General features: G+C 49.1%; 1 protein-coding gene across 2 annotated transcripts in view; it reads right to left on the bottom strand.

The window, feature by feature from the left end:
• Positions 1-7,821, bottom strand: part of Olfm2 (olfactomedin 2) — a 74,624-nt gene extending 66,803 nt beyond the window's left edge. The window contains exon 1 of one of the 2 annotated variants that reach the window (XM_048446418.3): positions 7,688-7,821. In XM_048446418.3, the coding sequence (XP_048302375.1) occupies positions 7,688-7,756 (69 nt within the window). In that variant the 5' untranslated portion in view covers positions 7,757-7,821. The remainder of the gene's footprint in view (positions 1-7,687) is intronic. The other variant, XM_085689869.2, reaches the window with a different exon arrangement.
• Positions 7,822-18,592: the final 10,771 nt, after the last annotated feature.

The raw sequence follows: 18,592 nt of genomic DNA, 5'->3' as shown, positions 1-18,592 counted from the left end.
CATCCCCAGAACCCTGGCTTCCACTCACGCCAGCTTGGGAAATGATCCTCTGTACACAGTGCTTGTGTACTGTATACAATATGCTGCATACAGGCATTGAGCCATGTCTTCATGGGGGCTCTGGGCAGGGGCTCTACAGCTGAGTCCCAACCCCTTTTTATTATATCTTCAAGCAAAAGTTTGCTAAGTTGCCCGTGCCAACCTTCAACTCCCTCCCAAGGGCTAAGATGAAGACATGCACCACCATGCCCAGCTCACATCTCTCTCTTTGACTTGTGGACTTTCCGACACTCCGTAGCAAGCTGTGTCTCATCTCTGTTCCTTCGGTGACTTTCTTCAGAATGACCAGAGGAACAAGGAAAGTGTCTGTCTCTTGGCGTATTTACTGTGTTTTCTTTCTTTCTTTCTTTCTTTCTTTCTTTCTTTCTTTCTTTCTTTCTTCCAAGATTTTATATATTTATTATGTATACAGTATTCTACCTGCATGTTTTCCTGCATGCCATCCATTCATTATACTGGAAGAGCAGTCAGTGCTTTTAACCTCTGAGCCATCTCTCCAGCCCCTACTGTGTTTTCTTTTTTTTTTTAAATTTATTTATTATGTATACAGTATTCTGTCTGCTTGTATGCCTGCAGGCCAGAAGAGGGCACCAGACCTCATTACAGATGGTTGTGAGCCACCATGTGGTTGCTGGGAATTGAACTCAGGACCTTTGGAAGAGTAGGCAATGCTCTTAACCACTGAGCCATCTCTCCAGCTCCCCCTACTGTGTTTTCTTGAGGATAACTAGAACTCCCTGGGCTTCAGGGATGTGGACTGACGTTAATTTTGAATTTCTTTATTTTTGTGCAGTGATTTTTATAGTTCTGTCTTCAGAGAAGGACTGGGCACCCAGTAGTATAGATTGTTGTAAACGAGCTGACAAGGTGGCTTGGCAGATGAGGTGATTGCTGCCAAGACTGAAGACCTGAGTTCTATCCCTGACAGGGATCCACGTGATGGAAAAAAAAAGAACGGATTCCTACACACTGTCTTCTGACCTCCATGATCAGACATGTGCCCACATGAAAATAAACAAAGAGATGACTTTTTAAATAAAGAAAACAAAATAGGAGCTGGGGAAATGGCTCAGCGGGCAAAGTGCTTACCACACAAGCATGAGGACCTGAGTTCAGATCCCCAGAGCCCATGCAGATATCAGGTGGGCATGGACTGCTTGTAACCTCAGCACTTTGGAAGTGGAATCTTCGAGAATTAGTTGGCCTGCTAGACTAACCGAATCAACATGCTCCAGGCTCATGAAGAGATCATGATGCAATATGAAACAGACAGCGGCCTAGGAAGAGTACAGATGCCAACCTCTGACCTTTGCATGCATATGCAGCCACACACATGCAAACATGCGCACACATACACATGGGCAGAGGGGTGAAGGGACACATGTTCCAAACACACCTCATCAAATCTGTCCGCACCGCTCTGTGTTTCTGTGCTTCTGCTTAGATTGGCTGAGGCGTGGACGGATGAAGTGTAACAGGACTGGTTGCCACCCTAGGGGGTGGCGTGGATTCTTAGCTCTCTAAATGTGGGGGCACAATGTGTCACCCCTGGGGTTCGCTGTACTTGGCAAGCTCCAGGCAAGTGAGAGGTCCTCTCTCAAAAAGCAAAGGGACGCCGGCGAGGTTCAGAGACTAAAGCAGAACCAATCCGAAAGACCTGAGCTCCATCCCTGGAACCCAAACAGTGAGGAAGCTGACTCCTGGATCGTCCTCTGACCTCCACATGCTCTGATTTCCACCAAGCCAAGAACTCTCCCCTCCCCAAGTAAATAAATGTGATTAAAACTTAAAAACGATCGGAGTACTTCTGACGAGCTTCAGTTGAGGTACGTCTATTCTTTGTGTGTACAACCATGTACACACACACACACACACACACACACACACACACACGCACACACGCACACGTCCTGCAAAAACCTCATTCCTGCATAAATCTCATTCCACACTAGGTGTCGCCCCAGCTCCTTAGTTTTGGGTCCAGCCCCAGAAGGCTCTTCCTGCAGTTTGTTGGGATTTCCCATCCGCGGTCAGCCTGGATGTTAACTAACACCTTAGAAAAAAATGGTCAAGTTCAGTGTCCCTGAGCTAAGTAGCGGCATCTTTCCGTGGGATTTCAGCCTTGGCTTGGCATCTATGACCTCAGGCACTTTCCTTGGCACAGGGGTCCCCAATTCTCCAGGGTTTGCTTTTTGAAGTTCCAGTTAACAGCAACCAGAAAACATTCTATGGAAAATTCCAGAACTATGTGAAACAGACATACCTTGTTTTGTTTTGTTGTGACAGGGGCTCATTTTGTAACCTAGGCTGGCCTGGTATTAGTATCAATCTCCTGCCTGTGTCTTCTGAGAGTTGGGATTATGGGTATGCATCACCACACCTATTTTATGTAGTTCTGGGATGGAATCCAAGGCTTTGGACGCTTTGCTACACCCCAGCCTGATCTGCTTTTGTTTTCAGACGGGGGGGGGGGGAGAAGTGGGGATCTCATGTAGCCAATGCTATGTTATATAGTAGTGGATGACCTTGAACTCCTAATCCCCCTGCCTCCATCTCCCAAGTGCTAGGATTATAAGCATTTGCCACCACGCCCAGTTGTATGTGATGCTGAGGACTTGGACTTTCACATGAAACGGGCAAATGTTTTGCCAACTGGTTACACGCTTCCGGCCTCAAGTTTTCAATTGCCCACTCTCCATAACAGGTGAGTAAACGTCTTCTGGGGCATGAGCCATTCGTTTGTGCAGCGTCTCCACTCTCTATATGCCACCCTCCCTCTAGTTACTCAGTTGCTCCCTCCGCTTTCAGATTGGCTGCTGTGGCACCGCAGTGTTTACCTGTGTTCAAGTAGCTCGTTTCACTTCATAATGGTCTCAAATAAATGATTTTAGATGAATGGTCAGGGAAACCTGTTTTTGGTGGTGGTGGTGGGGATTTGAATCAGTGTTTCGTCCTGGAATTTAGTCTGTAGATCAGGCTGGCCTCAGACTCACAAAGTTTCTCCTGCCTCTGTTACCCAAGTGCTGGTGCTAAAGGCGTGCACCACCACTGCCCAGTTTAGAGCATCCTTCTTAGAGGAAGTGATTTAAGCAGAAAAAAAGGGGCGAGGACACTGAAATGACTGTTCCTGGGGGAACCGAATTCAGGTATATGGAAAGAAACGGAAAATGCAAAGGCCCTGGGGCATATGGTTAAACTGAACTAATTATTCCCATCCTGTGGGGACCCCAGAAAAGCATTGGCTCCTAAGCTCAGATCACACTAAGAGAGAGAGAGAGCTTGCTAAATGGGTGATGTGTTTGTGGTACAAGCAGGGGAACCAGAATTCAGATCCCAGTACCATATAAATGGCATGCACAGCTGCACAGGCCTGTCACCCTGACTGGAAAGGTGGAGACTGAAGGACCCCTGCAGCTCAGTGATAGCTGACCAGGCATGGGTGCTGGGGCCAGTGAGAGACTGACTCAGAAACTGATCTCTGTGAGTTCAAGGCCAGCCTGGTCTACAGAGCAAGTTCCAGGACAGCAAGGGCTACACAATGAAACCCTGTCTCATTTTTTTAAAAAAAAAATTCTAAAATTTGGGACTAGAGAGATGGTTCAGTGATTAAGAGCACTGACTGCTCTGCCAGAGGACCCAGGTTCAATTCTCAGCACCCACACAATAGCTCACAACTGTAACTCCAGCCCCAAAGGATCTGACACTCTCACACAGACATACATGCAGACAAAACACCAATGCACATCTAAATAAATAAATAAATAAATAAATAATTTAAAAAGAAAGAAAATGGCACTCAGCCCTGAGTCTGATCAAGGCGAACAGATCCCCCCACACACACCCTAGTCCCCACCACACACTCACAGTGACAGGCATGTTTCCATAAGATAGCTAAAACATAATAAAAAATAAAATCTAAAAAACATTTTAAAATAAGGTAGACCCAGGTTGACTTCTGGCCTACACACACACACACACACACACACACACACACACACACACAGAACCACACCACAGTGGCCAAGACCCAGAAAAAGAGATCAGTCCTAGACAGGCGGAAAAAAACACCTCTGACAGGTGCCAATTTCTTCTCCACTGACAAATCCCCAATCACTCAGTCATAACTTCTCCATGGTCCTGCCTTGCTGGCCTTCTTTGGCCTCACCCAACCCCAAATTCATCTTTCCACACTCAGCTGGGTCCACAGCAGACTCCACACCACTGGGTCCACGGCAGGCGCCACACCGCTGGGTCCACGGCAGGCTCCACACCGCTGGGTCCACAGCAGGCGCCACACTGCTCCCTGGCCCTCAGGGCCTTTGCACACGTTGGCTATTCCTCCTGCCTTAGATGCCCTTCACCTGAAAGCCTTTCTCACTCACCCCCTTCACGTGTTTACCTCTAGTTCCACTTCTTAGTGACACCTCCCACACCAGCTCAGACTCCCTACCTGTCCCCATCCCCACTCTCTTTTGTTTAAAACGTAGTTTTATGTATAGGACATGGGAGAGCACACCTTTAAACTCAGCACTTGGGAGGCAAGGCAGATAGATTGCTGTGAGTTCGAGGCCACCCTGGTCTACAAAGTTCCAGGACAGCCAGGACTACACAGAGAAACCCTGTCTTGCAAGGGGAGGGGATACTTTTTTTAAATTCATGTGTGTATTTTAATACCTGTGCGTATTTCTGGGGTCAGACAGTAGGCTGGATCCCCTGGACTGGACTATCTGGTGATTGTGGGTGCTGAAGTCAGACTCCAGTCCTCTGCAAGAGCAGCACCCTGGTTGTTTTCTATTGTCAGCATGGAGACAGGGACCCTCAGGTGAGGGATTGGTGAGATCAGCTTAGTCTGTGGCCATGCCTGTGAGAGATGGTCTTGACTGACAGGCCCAGCCCGGTGTGGGCAGCGCCACCTCTAGGCAGGTGGGCCTGGGCTGTATAAGAAAGCTGGCTCAGGGTGAGGCCGGGACTGAGCCCCTGCCTGAGCGCCTGACTCCCCTCAGTGATGGACTGCCACCTAGAAGTGCAAGCCCAAGACCCTGTCCTCCTCAGAGTGCCCTATCACAGCACAGAAACCAAGCGCTTCCGATGGCTGAGCCATCTCTCCGGATCCTCTTTAATATTCTTTTTTGGGGGGTGGTGGTGAGGAGGCTAGGCTGGCCTTGAACTCACAACGTAATGGAGAATGACCTTGAATTCTGATTCTCCCCACCCCGGGCTACAGGTGTAACCTATTTGCGATTTTCCCTGTTTGCATAGGATTATATATGGATTCAGTTCTTGGCGCTGTTTTATACATTTCCGTGGTTTCATCTGTCTACTGCGTCTGAAGGTCAGCTCCGGGAGGGCAGGGCTTCACTGTTTAATCAAATCTGGTGATTGAATGGCTGAGGAAATGATTTCCAAGAAAGGACTCCGCTGGGACTGGGGAGGAGTGTCTGGGACTAGACGGAGAAATAAGAGAAGAAGGGCAAGGCCACCTCCCGCGGAGCCCCACCTCTCCCTCTTCTCTTCTCCTGCCCTCTCCTACCTTCCTCTCTCCTTTGTGAAGCCAGGCCGCGTTAACCACTGGCTAATTTTTTAGCCGTCACGTGGTGCCTCCTAGTGGCCACCTGGAGCACTGCAGCCAGTGACTGCTGCCCTCACGACCGGACTCAAATTTCCCCTCTTCAGCCCCAGCGTGCTCTGACATGTGTCCCCGCCCTCGCTCTCTGAGTAGCCCCACCTCCAGTCAACCCCGCCCCAAACCCCTCCCTTCAGTCTTGGGGTCTCTCAGCAAACTGGCCGTGGAATTAGGAACCTAAGGGTGACTGGATCACCCACAGGAACTAAAGCTTTCCATCCTGGTTCATTTTTTCCAGCCATTTTTCAAGTGGATGTAGTTTTTTCTTTTTATCTTTTTCACATGTGGTGTACCTGGTTTCTTTTGAGCTCAAATCCTGAGTGCCTACTGTGTGCAACCTACTGCACCTTCCCCACCCTGCGTGTTTGTGCTGTGATGGGCTGAGAGCAGGGCACCCCACAACCTGTTCTTGCGGAAATCCTACATGGACTAACCTCCATCTCTTCCAGAGCCCCGCAGTGGGGTGTACCTGCAGCTCATTCCCCTCTTGTCTAAGTCAGAAAAGAGAAGGTGACCAGACCCTTGTTATTCTGAGTTCCTGCCTGGAAACTCCGCCTAGTCATGTCTCCCCAGGCAGCGCAGACCGGTGGGGTGGATTATTTAACAGACGGTAAGTGCGTAGGTTCAGGAGAGACCTGCCTCGGCTCACCCTCCCTGTGCTACTCCTGAGCTATCTGGACTCAAGCAAGTGACTTAACTTTGCTTTGCCTCAGTTTCCCTATCTCTTAAATGAGGATACCCTGCCAGGGTACCATTCACAAAGACGACACTCAGAGGATTAAGCCGCTTAGTTCTGGCCATTTGTGATATAACACTGAGCAACAGACTTTCTCCAGCATTTGCTGATATGTTACTGTTTTAACGATGCCAGCTTCTTTCCTGACTCCCCCGCCCCAAACACACACACATGAGATCTTGGGGTATTCCCACCCCTAAGATGGAGGAGGAATGAGATTTCTTAACAGTAAAAGAAAGATTGGAACCTCCCTGTTTTGTAAAGCTCTCCAAGCTTGCCCAAAGATGGGGTACCATAGGGAGCCACCTGCTTCTGCCATACTAAGAATGGGGTATGCATAGAGCCAACACACACGGGGCCTGAATGTCACGCTTGCACACACAGCCCGTCACCCTGAACACCCTGGTTTTAGAGTGATGTATTCAACCAAAGGCACAGAGTGCCCTCACATGGCCACACACCTGACTGTCACTTGAGTTTTGGACAACCCAGGCATCTGGGCACAACCATGAGGACAACTGTCACACCCCGTTATTGACATACAGCAGGAGCCGAACACAGGAGATTCACAAGTCCTCATGCTGGGTCACACAGCCAGTCACAGACCCACAACTCCTACCTATCATCCCACCCTCGGGTCACCCCGCCCCCACTCCACTCGCATACTCTCCCACACGTACATTCACCCTCTACCAGTCACACCCCAATTCACTCACATTTGGACACACACACAAACTCCCCTGGGTCACACCCAGTCACAACACAAAGACACACGCTTCCCCAGCACCCGGGAGCAGCAAGCACCTGGAGCACATCCCTGTCAGTCATTCACACGTGAGTCCCGCCCCCTTCCCCACTATAGAGGTGCAGGCAATGGATGGGGGGATCTTTAGAAGCTAAGCCACCCTAGCCATAATGGGCAAGTGACAGGCGACACTCCAAAGCCCCCCTGAAGTTTCCCTCCCCAATCTCACAGCCCGATGGTGGGATGTGAGCTGTGGTTCATCGAGGGGGGTTGGAACCCCAAACTAGAGTCCCCCCAGTCTCCCCGCCTTGAGGTTGCATTGGGTGTCCCCAGGGTTTCCCCAAAAGAGGGTGGATGTTCCAACCCCTCCTTTGCTGCGACCTTCCCCATAAACCCCTCGCCATCCTGCAGCTTTTGGAAGGGGAGACTGGTGGGACCCCAAAGCTCTTGTTTGCGGGACCCCTCCGAGCCTACGTCCCCTCTAGGGCTCCCCGGCTTCCGCACCTGCCCGCGGGGCCCCTACCTGTCCGGCGAGGCCTGGGCAGAGCAGCCACAGCAGCAGCGACAGCCGCGGGACCGTGAGCGGCCACATGACGCGCCCCCCGCCCGATAGGCGCCTGGGTAATGGGGACCCGCCGCCTGGCGCGACCCCGCCCGCCCGCCCGGGCGACCCGAGCGCCTCCACCCCGCCTCGCCCGCGGCCGGGATTCCACCCCACCCCCGCCCCGCGCCCAGCCTTTGTCGCGGGCTCCGCCCCCAGCCCCGCCCCCAGCCCGGCTTCGGGCGGCAGCCCCGCAGAGTGGGGCTCCTGCCAGCAGGTGGGGAGCTGTCACGGGTGAGCGAGGGAAGCCGGGATCCAGACCCGGCAACCCTCAACTCATCATCCCCCCCCCTTAAACCTAGATGTGAAAGGTCAGAAGATGGGGGAGGGGGCCTATCACGTTCTTGTCAATTTCACCGTCCTAGGATTTTCCCACGATGAAGATGGGGCTGGAGGAGGGATGGGGGACAGAGCGGGAGACCTAGTAGAAAAAGAGATTTAATAATCAACAGGGAAACTGAGGCACAAACTGGGAAATTAGGAGTTGGGGAAGGGGTGAAAGACAGGAGGGAAGGTGGGGCAAAAGTGGGCACTGGGAGTCATGGGTTGCAAAGTCAAAGAGCAAAGCCGGTGGCGTGGTGCACACCTGGGAGGCAGAGGCGAAGTTTGAGTCCCCCTGGGCTGTATGGTGAGTCTCCACCCAACCAAGACTGCAGAGTAAGAACCTGTTTTGAAACAAACACACGCACGCACACACACACACACACAGCCCAGTCCTGGTGGCACACATCTGTCATCTCAGCATTTGGAAGTTGAGAGGTAAAGGCAGGCTCTGGAGTCGGAGGTCATCTGGGCATGGTGGCACACACCTTTAATGCCAGCACTAAGGGACCTGAGGGATCTCTGTGCGGTCAAGGCCAGCAAGTTCTGCCTAGCCAGCTCCAAGCAGTGGTTCTCAACCTTCCTAATTCTTCAAGCATATGATACTATACCTCATGTTGGGCTGACCCCCAACCATAAAATTATTTTTTTTTGCTATTTCATCACTGTAATTTGGTTACTGTTATGAATAGTAATGCAAATATTTGTATTATGCGATGGTCTTGTTCGACCCTCATTGATATGGCTCAGTGGGTAAAGGTGCTTGCCACCAACCCTGATGACCTGAGCTCAATCCCCAGGACCAACATAGACGCTGTCCTTTGACCTCCACACACACATACGCACATACGTAAAAGTATAAGAAAACATTAAAAATGAAGAGATTCCCATGGGGGAGATGAGCAGAAGAGACCCTGAGACAAGTCAGTGGGTGAACAGTTGGTGACCTGTCCTTCAGCAAGAGGCATCCTACATCCCCCCAGGTCCTCAGGGTGGACGCTCTTCCCTCCCCAAACGGTCCTGCCTCTTTCCTGCTTTATTGGTGCAAGATAACAGACTGGATGCTCAAGAGAATCAAAATATTAGCAAGGCCTCGTGTCTCATTTGCGTATGAATAACGTCCCTGTCCCGCCTTCTTCTGGGAGACTGCAGTCTTTGTCTGCTTCTCAGTGCGAGCCAGGAGTGTCTCCAGTCCCCTTCCTTCCTGAAGCCTCTCAGTGGCATCTATCAATCTATCTTTCTTTCTTTTTGTATCTTTTTTTCTTGTGTGTGTGTGGGGGGGGGGGTGTTGAGGTAGAATGAGAGATGTAGTTAGATTACAGGAAAATTGGCCCATAAAGAAGGAGGGAGAACAGAGACAAGCAGATCAGGCAGACCCTGAGGGCTCACTGGTCGTCCAGCCTCGCTGAAAACCAGAGTCTGGGCTTCCATGAGACCTTGTCTTAGGCAATCAGACAGAAAGAGACAGAGGAAGGAACCAGCATCCAGCTCTGGTGTCTGCACGCACGCCTGTGCACACCCACCGATATATTTAAGTCCATGCACCACATTAGAAGGTGGAGAAGGGTTGAGGAACACACACCTGAGGTTGATCCCTGGTCCCCAAAAACACATGTGCACGCATGAACACATACATAACACATGCACCACACACGAATCCACAAAAAGCATGCTAGGTGAAGAAGGTCCCCATCTTGCAGATCCTTCTGGGTTGCAGTAAACACACTGGTGACCATTCTGCACAGGTAAGGAGGTCAGAAGTCCTGGTGCCAATACCTCTCCAGGCGAACTAGCCACACAGCTAGTTTTCCTGTTAAGATACCTTTTTTCCTGGGCAGGAGAGATGACTTGGGGAGTAGGAGTATTTGTCACATAAGCATGAGGACCCGAGTTTAAATTCTAAGTAGCCACGTGAAAACCAAGCCTGGTTTCATGTGCCTGTAACCGTAGAACTGAAGACAGAGACAATTAGATGCTGAGAGCTTGCTGGCCAGCTAACCTAGTGGGGATGGTGAGCCTTGGGATCACTAAGCCACTCTGTCCCCAGGCAGTAAGCTGGCAAGTGATAAAGATCTGCTGTCCTCCTCTGGCCCCCTGGTGTGCACCTCAACATCACCATACACACAAAGACACCTGTTTCTTCACCCATGTTTTCTGTCAAGGGACATCTGACACACAGGTAGATGATTGGTTCTCAGACTCTAGAGACAGGATCTGGTCTTCAGGCAGAATCTTAGCCTCAGAAGGTATCTCCCTCCGTCAATCCTGTAGCCCCTTGCCCCCAAAGGGGTCAGTCCGCTGAGGGTTCTTTAGGTTGGGAGGGCAGTTACTATACTGTAAATGGGGATGGGCGTGGTCTGGGAGGGGAGGCCTTTGTTCAGTTGTATTTCAGGACTATGACCCCTGCCAGGAGAAAGTACCAAAAACAATTCAAGGCAGAGAAATCGTAGAGGAAATTTATCTCCGCTCACTAACCCTGGAGCTCACTGACTCCGTTAGACTAGGCTGGCCAGTACCCTGCAGGGGCCCTTCGGTCTGCTTCCCTGGCACTGGGATGTAGACTCACGCCGTTTTTCTAGTTTGCTTCTGCTGCTGTACTAAACACTGACCAAAACCAGCCCATCCCTGAAGGAAGCCAAGGCAGGAGCTCAAGGCAGGGAGGCTATGGAGACGTGCTGTTCCGTGACTTCCTTCAACATCGCAGGACGACCCACGTTCAAATGGCGAGGCTCACAGCCAACTGGGTCCTCCCATATCAACCAACAATTAGGAAAACGTCCTAGAGAAATGAGGAAGGCAATTCCTTAAATGAAATTTCCTCTTACCAGGCAAGCTAGGTTTGTGTCACGTGGGCAAAAACTAACAAGCACATCATTGCGCCTGCTTTTGTTTCGTGAGACAGAGAGTCTCAGTGTGTAGCCCTGGCTGGCCCGGAATTCTCTATAAAGAACAGGATGGCCTCAAACTCACAGAGATCTACCTGTCTCTGCCCACCCTGGGATAAAGGCATGGCTATGTGTGTGTATGTATACATGTCTGTGTGTGTGTGTGTGTCTGTGTTCCCATGAAAGCTAGGCAAGAGGGTGACGGAGCTGGAGTCACAGGGAGTTGCTGGGAATGGAACTCCTGCCTTCTGAAAGAATAGTCAGTGTTCTTAAGCGCTGAACCATCTCTCTGGCCCTGTACTGGCGATTTATGTGGGTACTGAGAACCCAGACTCAGGTCCCGAGGTTTGCTTAGCAAGCACCTGAGCCATCTGTCCAGCCCACTGGCTTACAGTTACATCACACTCCATCACAGTGGGAACACATGGCGGCCAGAGAGTGTGGTAGAGGCTTCTGAAATTTTTCAAATGAGGAAGAAGTCAAGCAGATACCAGTTTCAAGGTTCAGCCCCAACCATCCAGTTCTACTATATAGTTTTCAGTTTTTCTAAAAGCACCACCAGGTAAAGGACTCAAACATACCAGCCTATCGGAAGCCATTTAAGCCAGACCATAATAACTGTCCTCCCTAAACAGACCACAGGCAATCTATGGCTTCTGTGGCACGGTTAACCTTTGGTCCTTAAGTCCTCAGTTTCCTTCTCTCCGACTTGTTCCACAAGCAAATCCTGTAAACTACATTTCCCAGGCACCCTTTGCACCCTATAAACTACATCTCCCAGATTCCCTTGCTTGCAGCCAGACCCAGATGCTAGGAGATGGAAGGAGAATAGAGGGCAGGAAGAAAGGCAAAACCAGATTGTCTCTATTCCCCCACACACACACCTTGATTTCTTCCCCACTCCGTGTCTCTCCCTGTTTCTTCTTCTCTCTCCTCCTCCCTCCCTTTCTTCCTTCCTTTCCATTCCCCTCCTGCAGATGTGTCAAGATGTGGTTGTCACCTCTGTGGTCTCAGTCGCTTTATGAAGTCCCTGCTGTGGCTCAGCTCCTACCCCTTGGAACTTTGTTCCTGTCTTTAGGAAGATGGAGACTTGACCCTCCAGAGCCCACTGGTCCCTCAAAGCACTCTTCAAACCTGCCTCATACCCGTGAAAGTCCCTGCAGCACACGGTCGCAGATCTGTTTTATCTATTTTACCTTTACAAGCTGTAGTCCAGGTTGGCCTCAAATCCATATGTAGCCAATGATGACACTGAGCTCCTGATCCTCCTGCCTCTGCCTCTGGAGTAGTGGGATGACAGGTGTGTGTCCTTGGACCCCGTTCAGAGCAGGGATAGTACCCAAAGCTTTGGCATGCTAGACTAGCATCCCACCATCTGAGACATGCCTAGCCCTGGGCTTCTGCTGTTGATCACAAAACCAAGTCGGATATGTTCAAAGTCATAGCCGCAACCACATCTGTGATCAGTGCTGATGTCAGGGTCCCCATCACACTGTGGTCAGCATCCTGCTTAACAGGTGACCTGTGCCACCACTAGGACACTCGCTAGCCTGAGGCCAGCATATGCTCTTTGCTGTCCTTCTTGGTTGTGTAAAGGTTCTCATAGTCAAATTTTGTTTTATTTTGTTTGAGACAGTCTTGACGTGTAGCCCAGGCTGACTAGGAACTCAAAGCTGACCTTGCCTTAGCTTCCTGAGCTCTGAGATTGAGACAGAAAAGAAAGAGAGGGAAACTTTATTGAAGCTCGTCTGACAGAGAAATGAGAATTCCAGCATAGTCTCCAGTCCTAAACCTGCAATCTTTTAGGAATCTCACCAGAAACCCCATTTACAGGGAAGGACAGACAGGTCCTAAACCTTTCTTGCAACCCCAGTGCCTTCTGGTTGGTAGGAATTTCTGGTTCCCCATAGTGGGTTTCTCTGCCAACACAATAAGCCAGATCAAACCGAATTAAAAGTCAAGTTTAATGAATAAAGCGACTCTCAAGCCCCCCATAAGTGAGGCGGGAAGGGGGAGAGGAAATCACATGGCAGGTCTAGGGACTAGAGCTCAAATAGGTGCAGTCTTGAACTTTGGGGGAAGGAGTCTTTCTGAGGGGTTCAGGGTTTGGAGAGGAAGGAGTGGGATTGAGGCAGAGCTTCCAACTGAACACTGGCCTTACCCTATCCAATTATAATTCCATCTAAGGCATCTCCTGAGCTACCCATAATCTTGGGTATATGAGAGAAAGGGGGAGGAGTGTCTTGGTGACCTTTCGAGATGCAATTTGAGACACTAAAGTATGGCTAATGCCGGACCATTCATTGTGCCCTCTCGAGGAGTCTGTGTGCTCACTTGGGAGAGTTTCTCTATGTGATTCTTCTTTGTGAAGCCCACAGTCAAACTTCCAGGCATATCTTCCTTTCCCTGCTTGCCTCTTAGCCTCTTAAACCTTGTGCTTGGGCTACATTAAAATATCTTGAGGGCTACTGGAGAGATGACTTGGAGGTTGAGAGCAAGGGCTGCTCTTTCAGAGGACCCAGGTTAAAAAATTCCCCAGAACCCACGTGGTGGCTCACAACCATTTGTAGATGACCTGTGGAGCTACAATTCTAAGAACAAGATGACCTCTTCTGGCCTCCACAGGCACCAGGCACACGCATGGTGCACAGACATGCAATCCAGGCAGGTAAAACCATACACACACAGAGTAATAAAATAATAATAAATTTTTTGAAAAAATATATTAAGACAGGCATTGGTGGCTCACACCTTTAATCCCAGCACTTGGAAGGCAGAGGTGGGTGGATCCCCAGAAGACCGGAAGATGGGATCCCCTGGGACTGGGGCTACAACTCCTAGTGCAACGTTTCTGAAAAGTTTTTGCACCCCAATAAACCTCTCTGCCGATGCAGTAATCCAAATCAAACCAAGTTAAACCAAATTAGAAAAAGCCCAGGTTTAATAAATATCAACGCTCCTGGGTGGCTTCCAGCCCCCCAGAGAGGAGTTCAGGAAGGAAGACCAGAAAACTACATGTTTGTTCTCTGTGATACTGTTTAAATAGCCTGTGGGAGTGGTCTTGAGCATCTCTGGAGAGGGGTCACCATTTGGTGGGCTTTCTCAGAGGTGGAGTCTGGACTGAGGCAACTCCCAGGGAAGGGAGCTTGGGATGGAACTTCCACCCAAACATTCCAGACTCTTTGGATATATGGATGCCAGGGGCTGGGGTGACGCTTCCACCCAGTTTCTTCCTCCCTGGAGGAGGAACAAAAAGGGCAACAGCTCGTTGGTGAGCCAGAGACAGCCACCATCTCTGGTTCCATCCTCCCAGCCTTCTGGCAGTTTGTCCTATCAACTTCCCTGGGGCCTCACTCCACTTTCTGCTGCTGTAATACGAAGTCCAAGGCTGTCCTTCGCCAGTCATTACAGAATCAAATCAAAACTGTGCGGGCTTCCCAACTTACACAGTTAGAATGAAGCCATTAGAGAAAGAAATAAGAAGCCAGCATGCTGGCACACAACTTTAATCCCAACACTGGGAAGGCAGAAGCCAGCGGATCTCTGTGAGTTCAAGGCCAGCCTTATCTACAGAGTGAGTTCTAGGGCAGCCACGGCTGTTAAACAAAGAAACCCTGCCTTGAAAATAAAATTTTAAAAAATTATTTTAAAATAAAGAAAAGAAATAGGAGCAATTGAGGACTTGCGGCCAACCCAGATAATCCAAGTTTGACCCCCAGAATCTACATGGTGGAAAGAGAGAACCAGCTCTACAGGTTGTCCTCCGACCTCTGCATGTGTGCATGACATGTGTAAATACACACACACACACACATTTCTAAAACTTTAAAGTACAAAGCCAGCGTGGTGGCACACAGCTTTAATCCCAGCGCATGGGCAGCAGAGGCATGAGGATCTCTTTGAGTCCAAAGCCAGCCTGGTCTACAAAATGGGTTCCAGGACAGCCAGGACTGTTATACACAGAAATTTGTCTCAAAAAATAATTGAAGTAAAGAAAAGAGGTCTTTTTGTCTCAGATCTGGAGGCTAAAGGGCATAGCACCTACATCTGTTAAACCCTAGTCAGACTCTCATGGTGGTGGCTGCAGGAATGGGCACTTGAAGTGGGCATGTGGGGAACAGAGTTCAGGGTAAGATAGGGAGTCCCAGGATGCAGAATCCATACCTGCTCTTTGCATAACACGTTTGCAGGGTGAAATGGTGCAAGCTTTTAGTCCCGCTACTCCGGAAGCAGAGGCTAGCAGAATTCTTGCGTGTTCAGGACCAGCCTGGTCTACATAGTAAGCTCTAGGCTAGCTGGAAGTACATAGTGAGAGCCTGTTTCAAAATAAAATGCACGCGTGCACGCATGCGCACGTGTGCGCACACGCACACACACACACACACACACACACACACACACACTCAGAACAATGAAAAACCTAACCATACCCTAGTGGGAAGCAAGCAGGATCCCGTAACTTCACTCATTTGATTCTCTGCAGGAGTAGCGGGTGCTCTTCACTGAGCTGCCTCTCAGCATCCACTAAGCCCTGCCTTTTAAAGGTTCCACTACCTCTTGACCAAGCTTCCAACATTTAAACTTTAGTTAGGGTAGCAGGGACAGATACATCAAATTTAGATCCTGGTGTGGTTTTTGCTTCCCAGAGCTAAACCCTGAAGATATGTTTTTGAAGGGTGAATGGGGGGCTAGTGAGATGCTTCACTTGACGAAGAGCCTGCTTCTGAAACACAAGGACCTGAATTCAGATCCCAGCACCACAAGAAAGCCTGAGCGTGGTGGAGACGGGCAGATTCCCTAGCCAAACTGAGCCTCTAATCTCCGCACTTGGTTGATTTGGATTTTGAGTACAGTGAGAGACACTGCCTCAAACACTCAGTGTCAGCCTCTGTCAACACGCATGTAGACATGCGCACATACCTACACTAACAAGTATTCACAACACACAACATACCATACACCACACATACAGCACAACACACACACAATACAAGACACAGAACGGACAGCACAGCACTACACAAAGCACATCACACGTACCACAGCACTGAGCATAGCACACACAATAGAATACACGGCACACATCACACAAAGCACACCACGTACAGGACACAACCCGACATACCATGCACAAAAAACTCGCCACACATGCAAAGCCCCACATGCACACAGCTTTTTAACCTGCATTTTTATTGTTTGGTTTCGAGACAGGGTAGCCTGCAGCCCAGACTTGACTGGGGCTTGCTATGTAAACAAATATGACCTTGAACTCCAGATCCGCCTGCTTCTACCTCCCAGAAAATATTTAGGATACTTCCAGCTGACAAAAGCCTCCCCCATTGTGCAGCCTGTAACCCATCTGCCCCCGCCCCACACCAGAAACACCCTTTAATTTAATACCTTCTGGCTTGAGCTCTGGATAAACTCAGCACTGAGCTAAGTTCTCTGACACCTTTCTTCCTTGAATGCTCTCTCTCTCTCTCTCTCTCTCTCTCTCTCTCTCTCTCACACACACACACACACACACACACACACTCTCTCTCTCTCTCTCACACACACACACACACACACACACACGCACACACACACACATTGGCATTTAAAATGTTTAAGAACTTAGAACTTTTCATGACAATGAGACAACCTGCTCCTGGCAGCACCAATCTACTTCAAGAGGAAGATGGGCATTGAAGAGGCTCCTTATGGAGTTGGTTAGCCATTTGGGCAAGAAACTGCTCTTGCCTGGACTGATTGATGAACTGGACATGCTGAACTTGCCTAAAGGTGAGACCATCCTTCAGGGTTCCTGTTTCATGAAAGAGTCTGCCAGACACTGCAGGATACAGAAGAAAGTGACTGACAAACTGTCAATATAGGTGAAACTGTCTTTAAAATTTCCTGCTTCATGAAAAAGTCTGCTGGGTACTATGGGCCTGTAGGCTGAAGATAGATGCCCCAATTGACAATGTCTCTGTCAATTCTACAGTTTTGGAAGTTGCTTACAATGAACTTATTGTTTACTTAGGTAATATTATATCCTGCTAGAGTCTTTGATGGAGTTGAAAAATTTATAGTTATAGTTATAGTTTTTCTTAGATGTGATAATATGTAATTTTACTATGTTAAAGTTAAAACCTTTTTTATTTAAACAGAAATGGAGAGGTGATGTGGGATTCCCTCTGTGTGCTGTGAATATCATTGGTTAATAAAGGAACTGCTTTGGGCCTATAGCAGAGCTATAGCAGAAAAGAGCTAGGCAGGGAAAACTAACTTAATGCTGGGAGAAAGGAGGCAGAGTCAGGGAAAAGCCATGTAGCCCCGCCAGAGCCAGATGGAACTTTATCCGGTAAGTCACAGCCACGTGGCGATACACAGATTACTAGAAATGGGTTAAATTAAGATGTAAGAGCTACCTGATAAGAAGTTAGAGCTAATGAGCTAAGCAGTGATTTAATTAATACAGTTTCTGTGTAATTATTTCGGGAGTTTGGGCGCCAGGAAACGAACAAGCGGCTCCTTACTACACTCAGTCAGTAGACTTTACTGCAGAACCACGAAAACCTGAGTTCAGTCCTCAACACTCATGTAAAAAACTGTGCGTGCCCAACACTCTCCTGTAATGTCAGCACTGGGGAAGCATAGACAGGAGGTCCCCAGGTCTAAAGACAGCCTAACTGTGTGAACTCCAGGCTCACAGAGGGACATTGTCTAAAAAAAAAAAAAAAAAAAAAAATAGGAGAAAGTCTTGTCTTGCTGGGAACAAGGGGTTCAACAGAAGAGGGAGAAGGTAAAAGGGGTGCACATGATAAAATATGTTATATACATAAATGAAACTGTCAAAGAAAAACTACAAAATAAATGAAGCGACCCTCTCCATGTATGTGCTCACACCTTCACAACCCAGCCCCACATGTGTGCACACATTTACACACATAAAAAGTTCAAGAACAAACAAGCTCTAAGAGGGTCTAGGAGATGGCTTGGTAGACAGAAGGGCTTGCTGGACATGCATAAGGACTCTGGGCTCCAATCCATAGCACCCCGGTAAAAAACTGGGTCTGTGACCCTAGCATGTAGGGGCTGAGACAAGCTGAGAGTTCACTGGCCAGGCAGTCTCTCTCAGTCTAGTGATTGGTCTTGTCTCGAGGGAATAAGCTGAGGAGCAAGAGAGAAGGCCACCTGATGTCTTAGGTTCAGCAGGCAGGTGCATGCACTTGCACACGCACACACCACACATATGCACAAAGTACATTTCACATGCACACAAGCCAGGACAGGCAAGATGGCTCACTGAGTTGCCTCCAAACCCAGTCACCTGAATCTGATCCCCGAGACCCTCACTGTAGAAAGAGAACGGATTCTGCAAGCTGTTCCCCGACGTCTACATATCGTGGACACGAACGAGCCACCAGTCACAAAATAAATAAAATGTAAAAAATAACAAAATTTAGGGTCTGGCACGATGGGGCATGACTTAATCTCAGCACTAGGAGCAAAGACAGGTGGATCTCTGTGAGTTCAAGCTTAGCCTGGTCTGTACAGAGAGTTCCAGGATAGTCTCAAAAAAAAAAAAAAAACAACAACAAAAAAAAAAAAGGTAAGAAAGAAAAAGAGAACACTT

This window comes from Myodes glareolus, chromosome 4, assembly GCF_982192425.1.
Source record: "Myodes glareolus chromosome 4, mMyoGla1.1, whole genome shotgun sequence".
Lineage (NCBI taxonomy): Eukaryota > Metazoa > Chordata > Mammalia > Rodentia > Cricetidae > Myodes > Myodes glareolus.
Note: the sequence above shows the minus strand (reverse complement) of the source record. Positions and strands in the feature narration are given on the sequence as shown.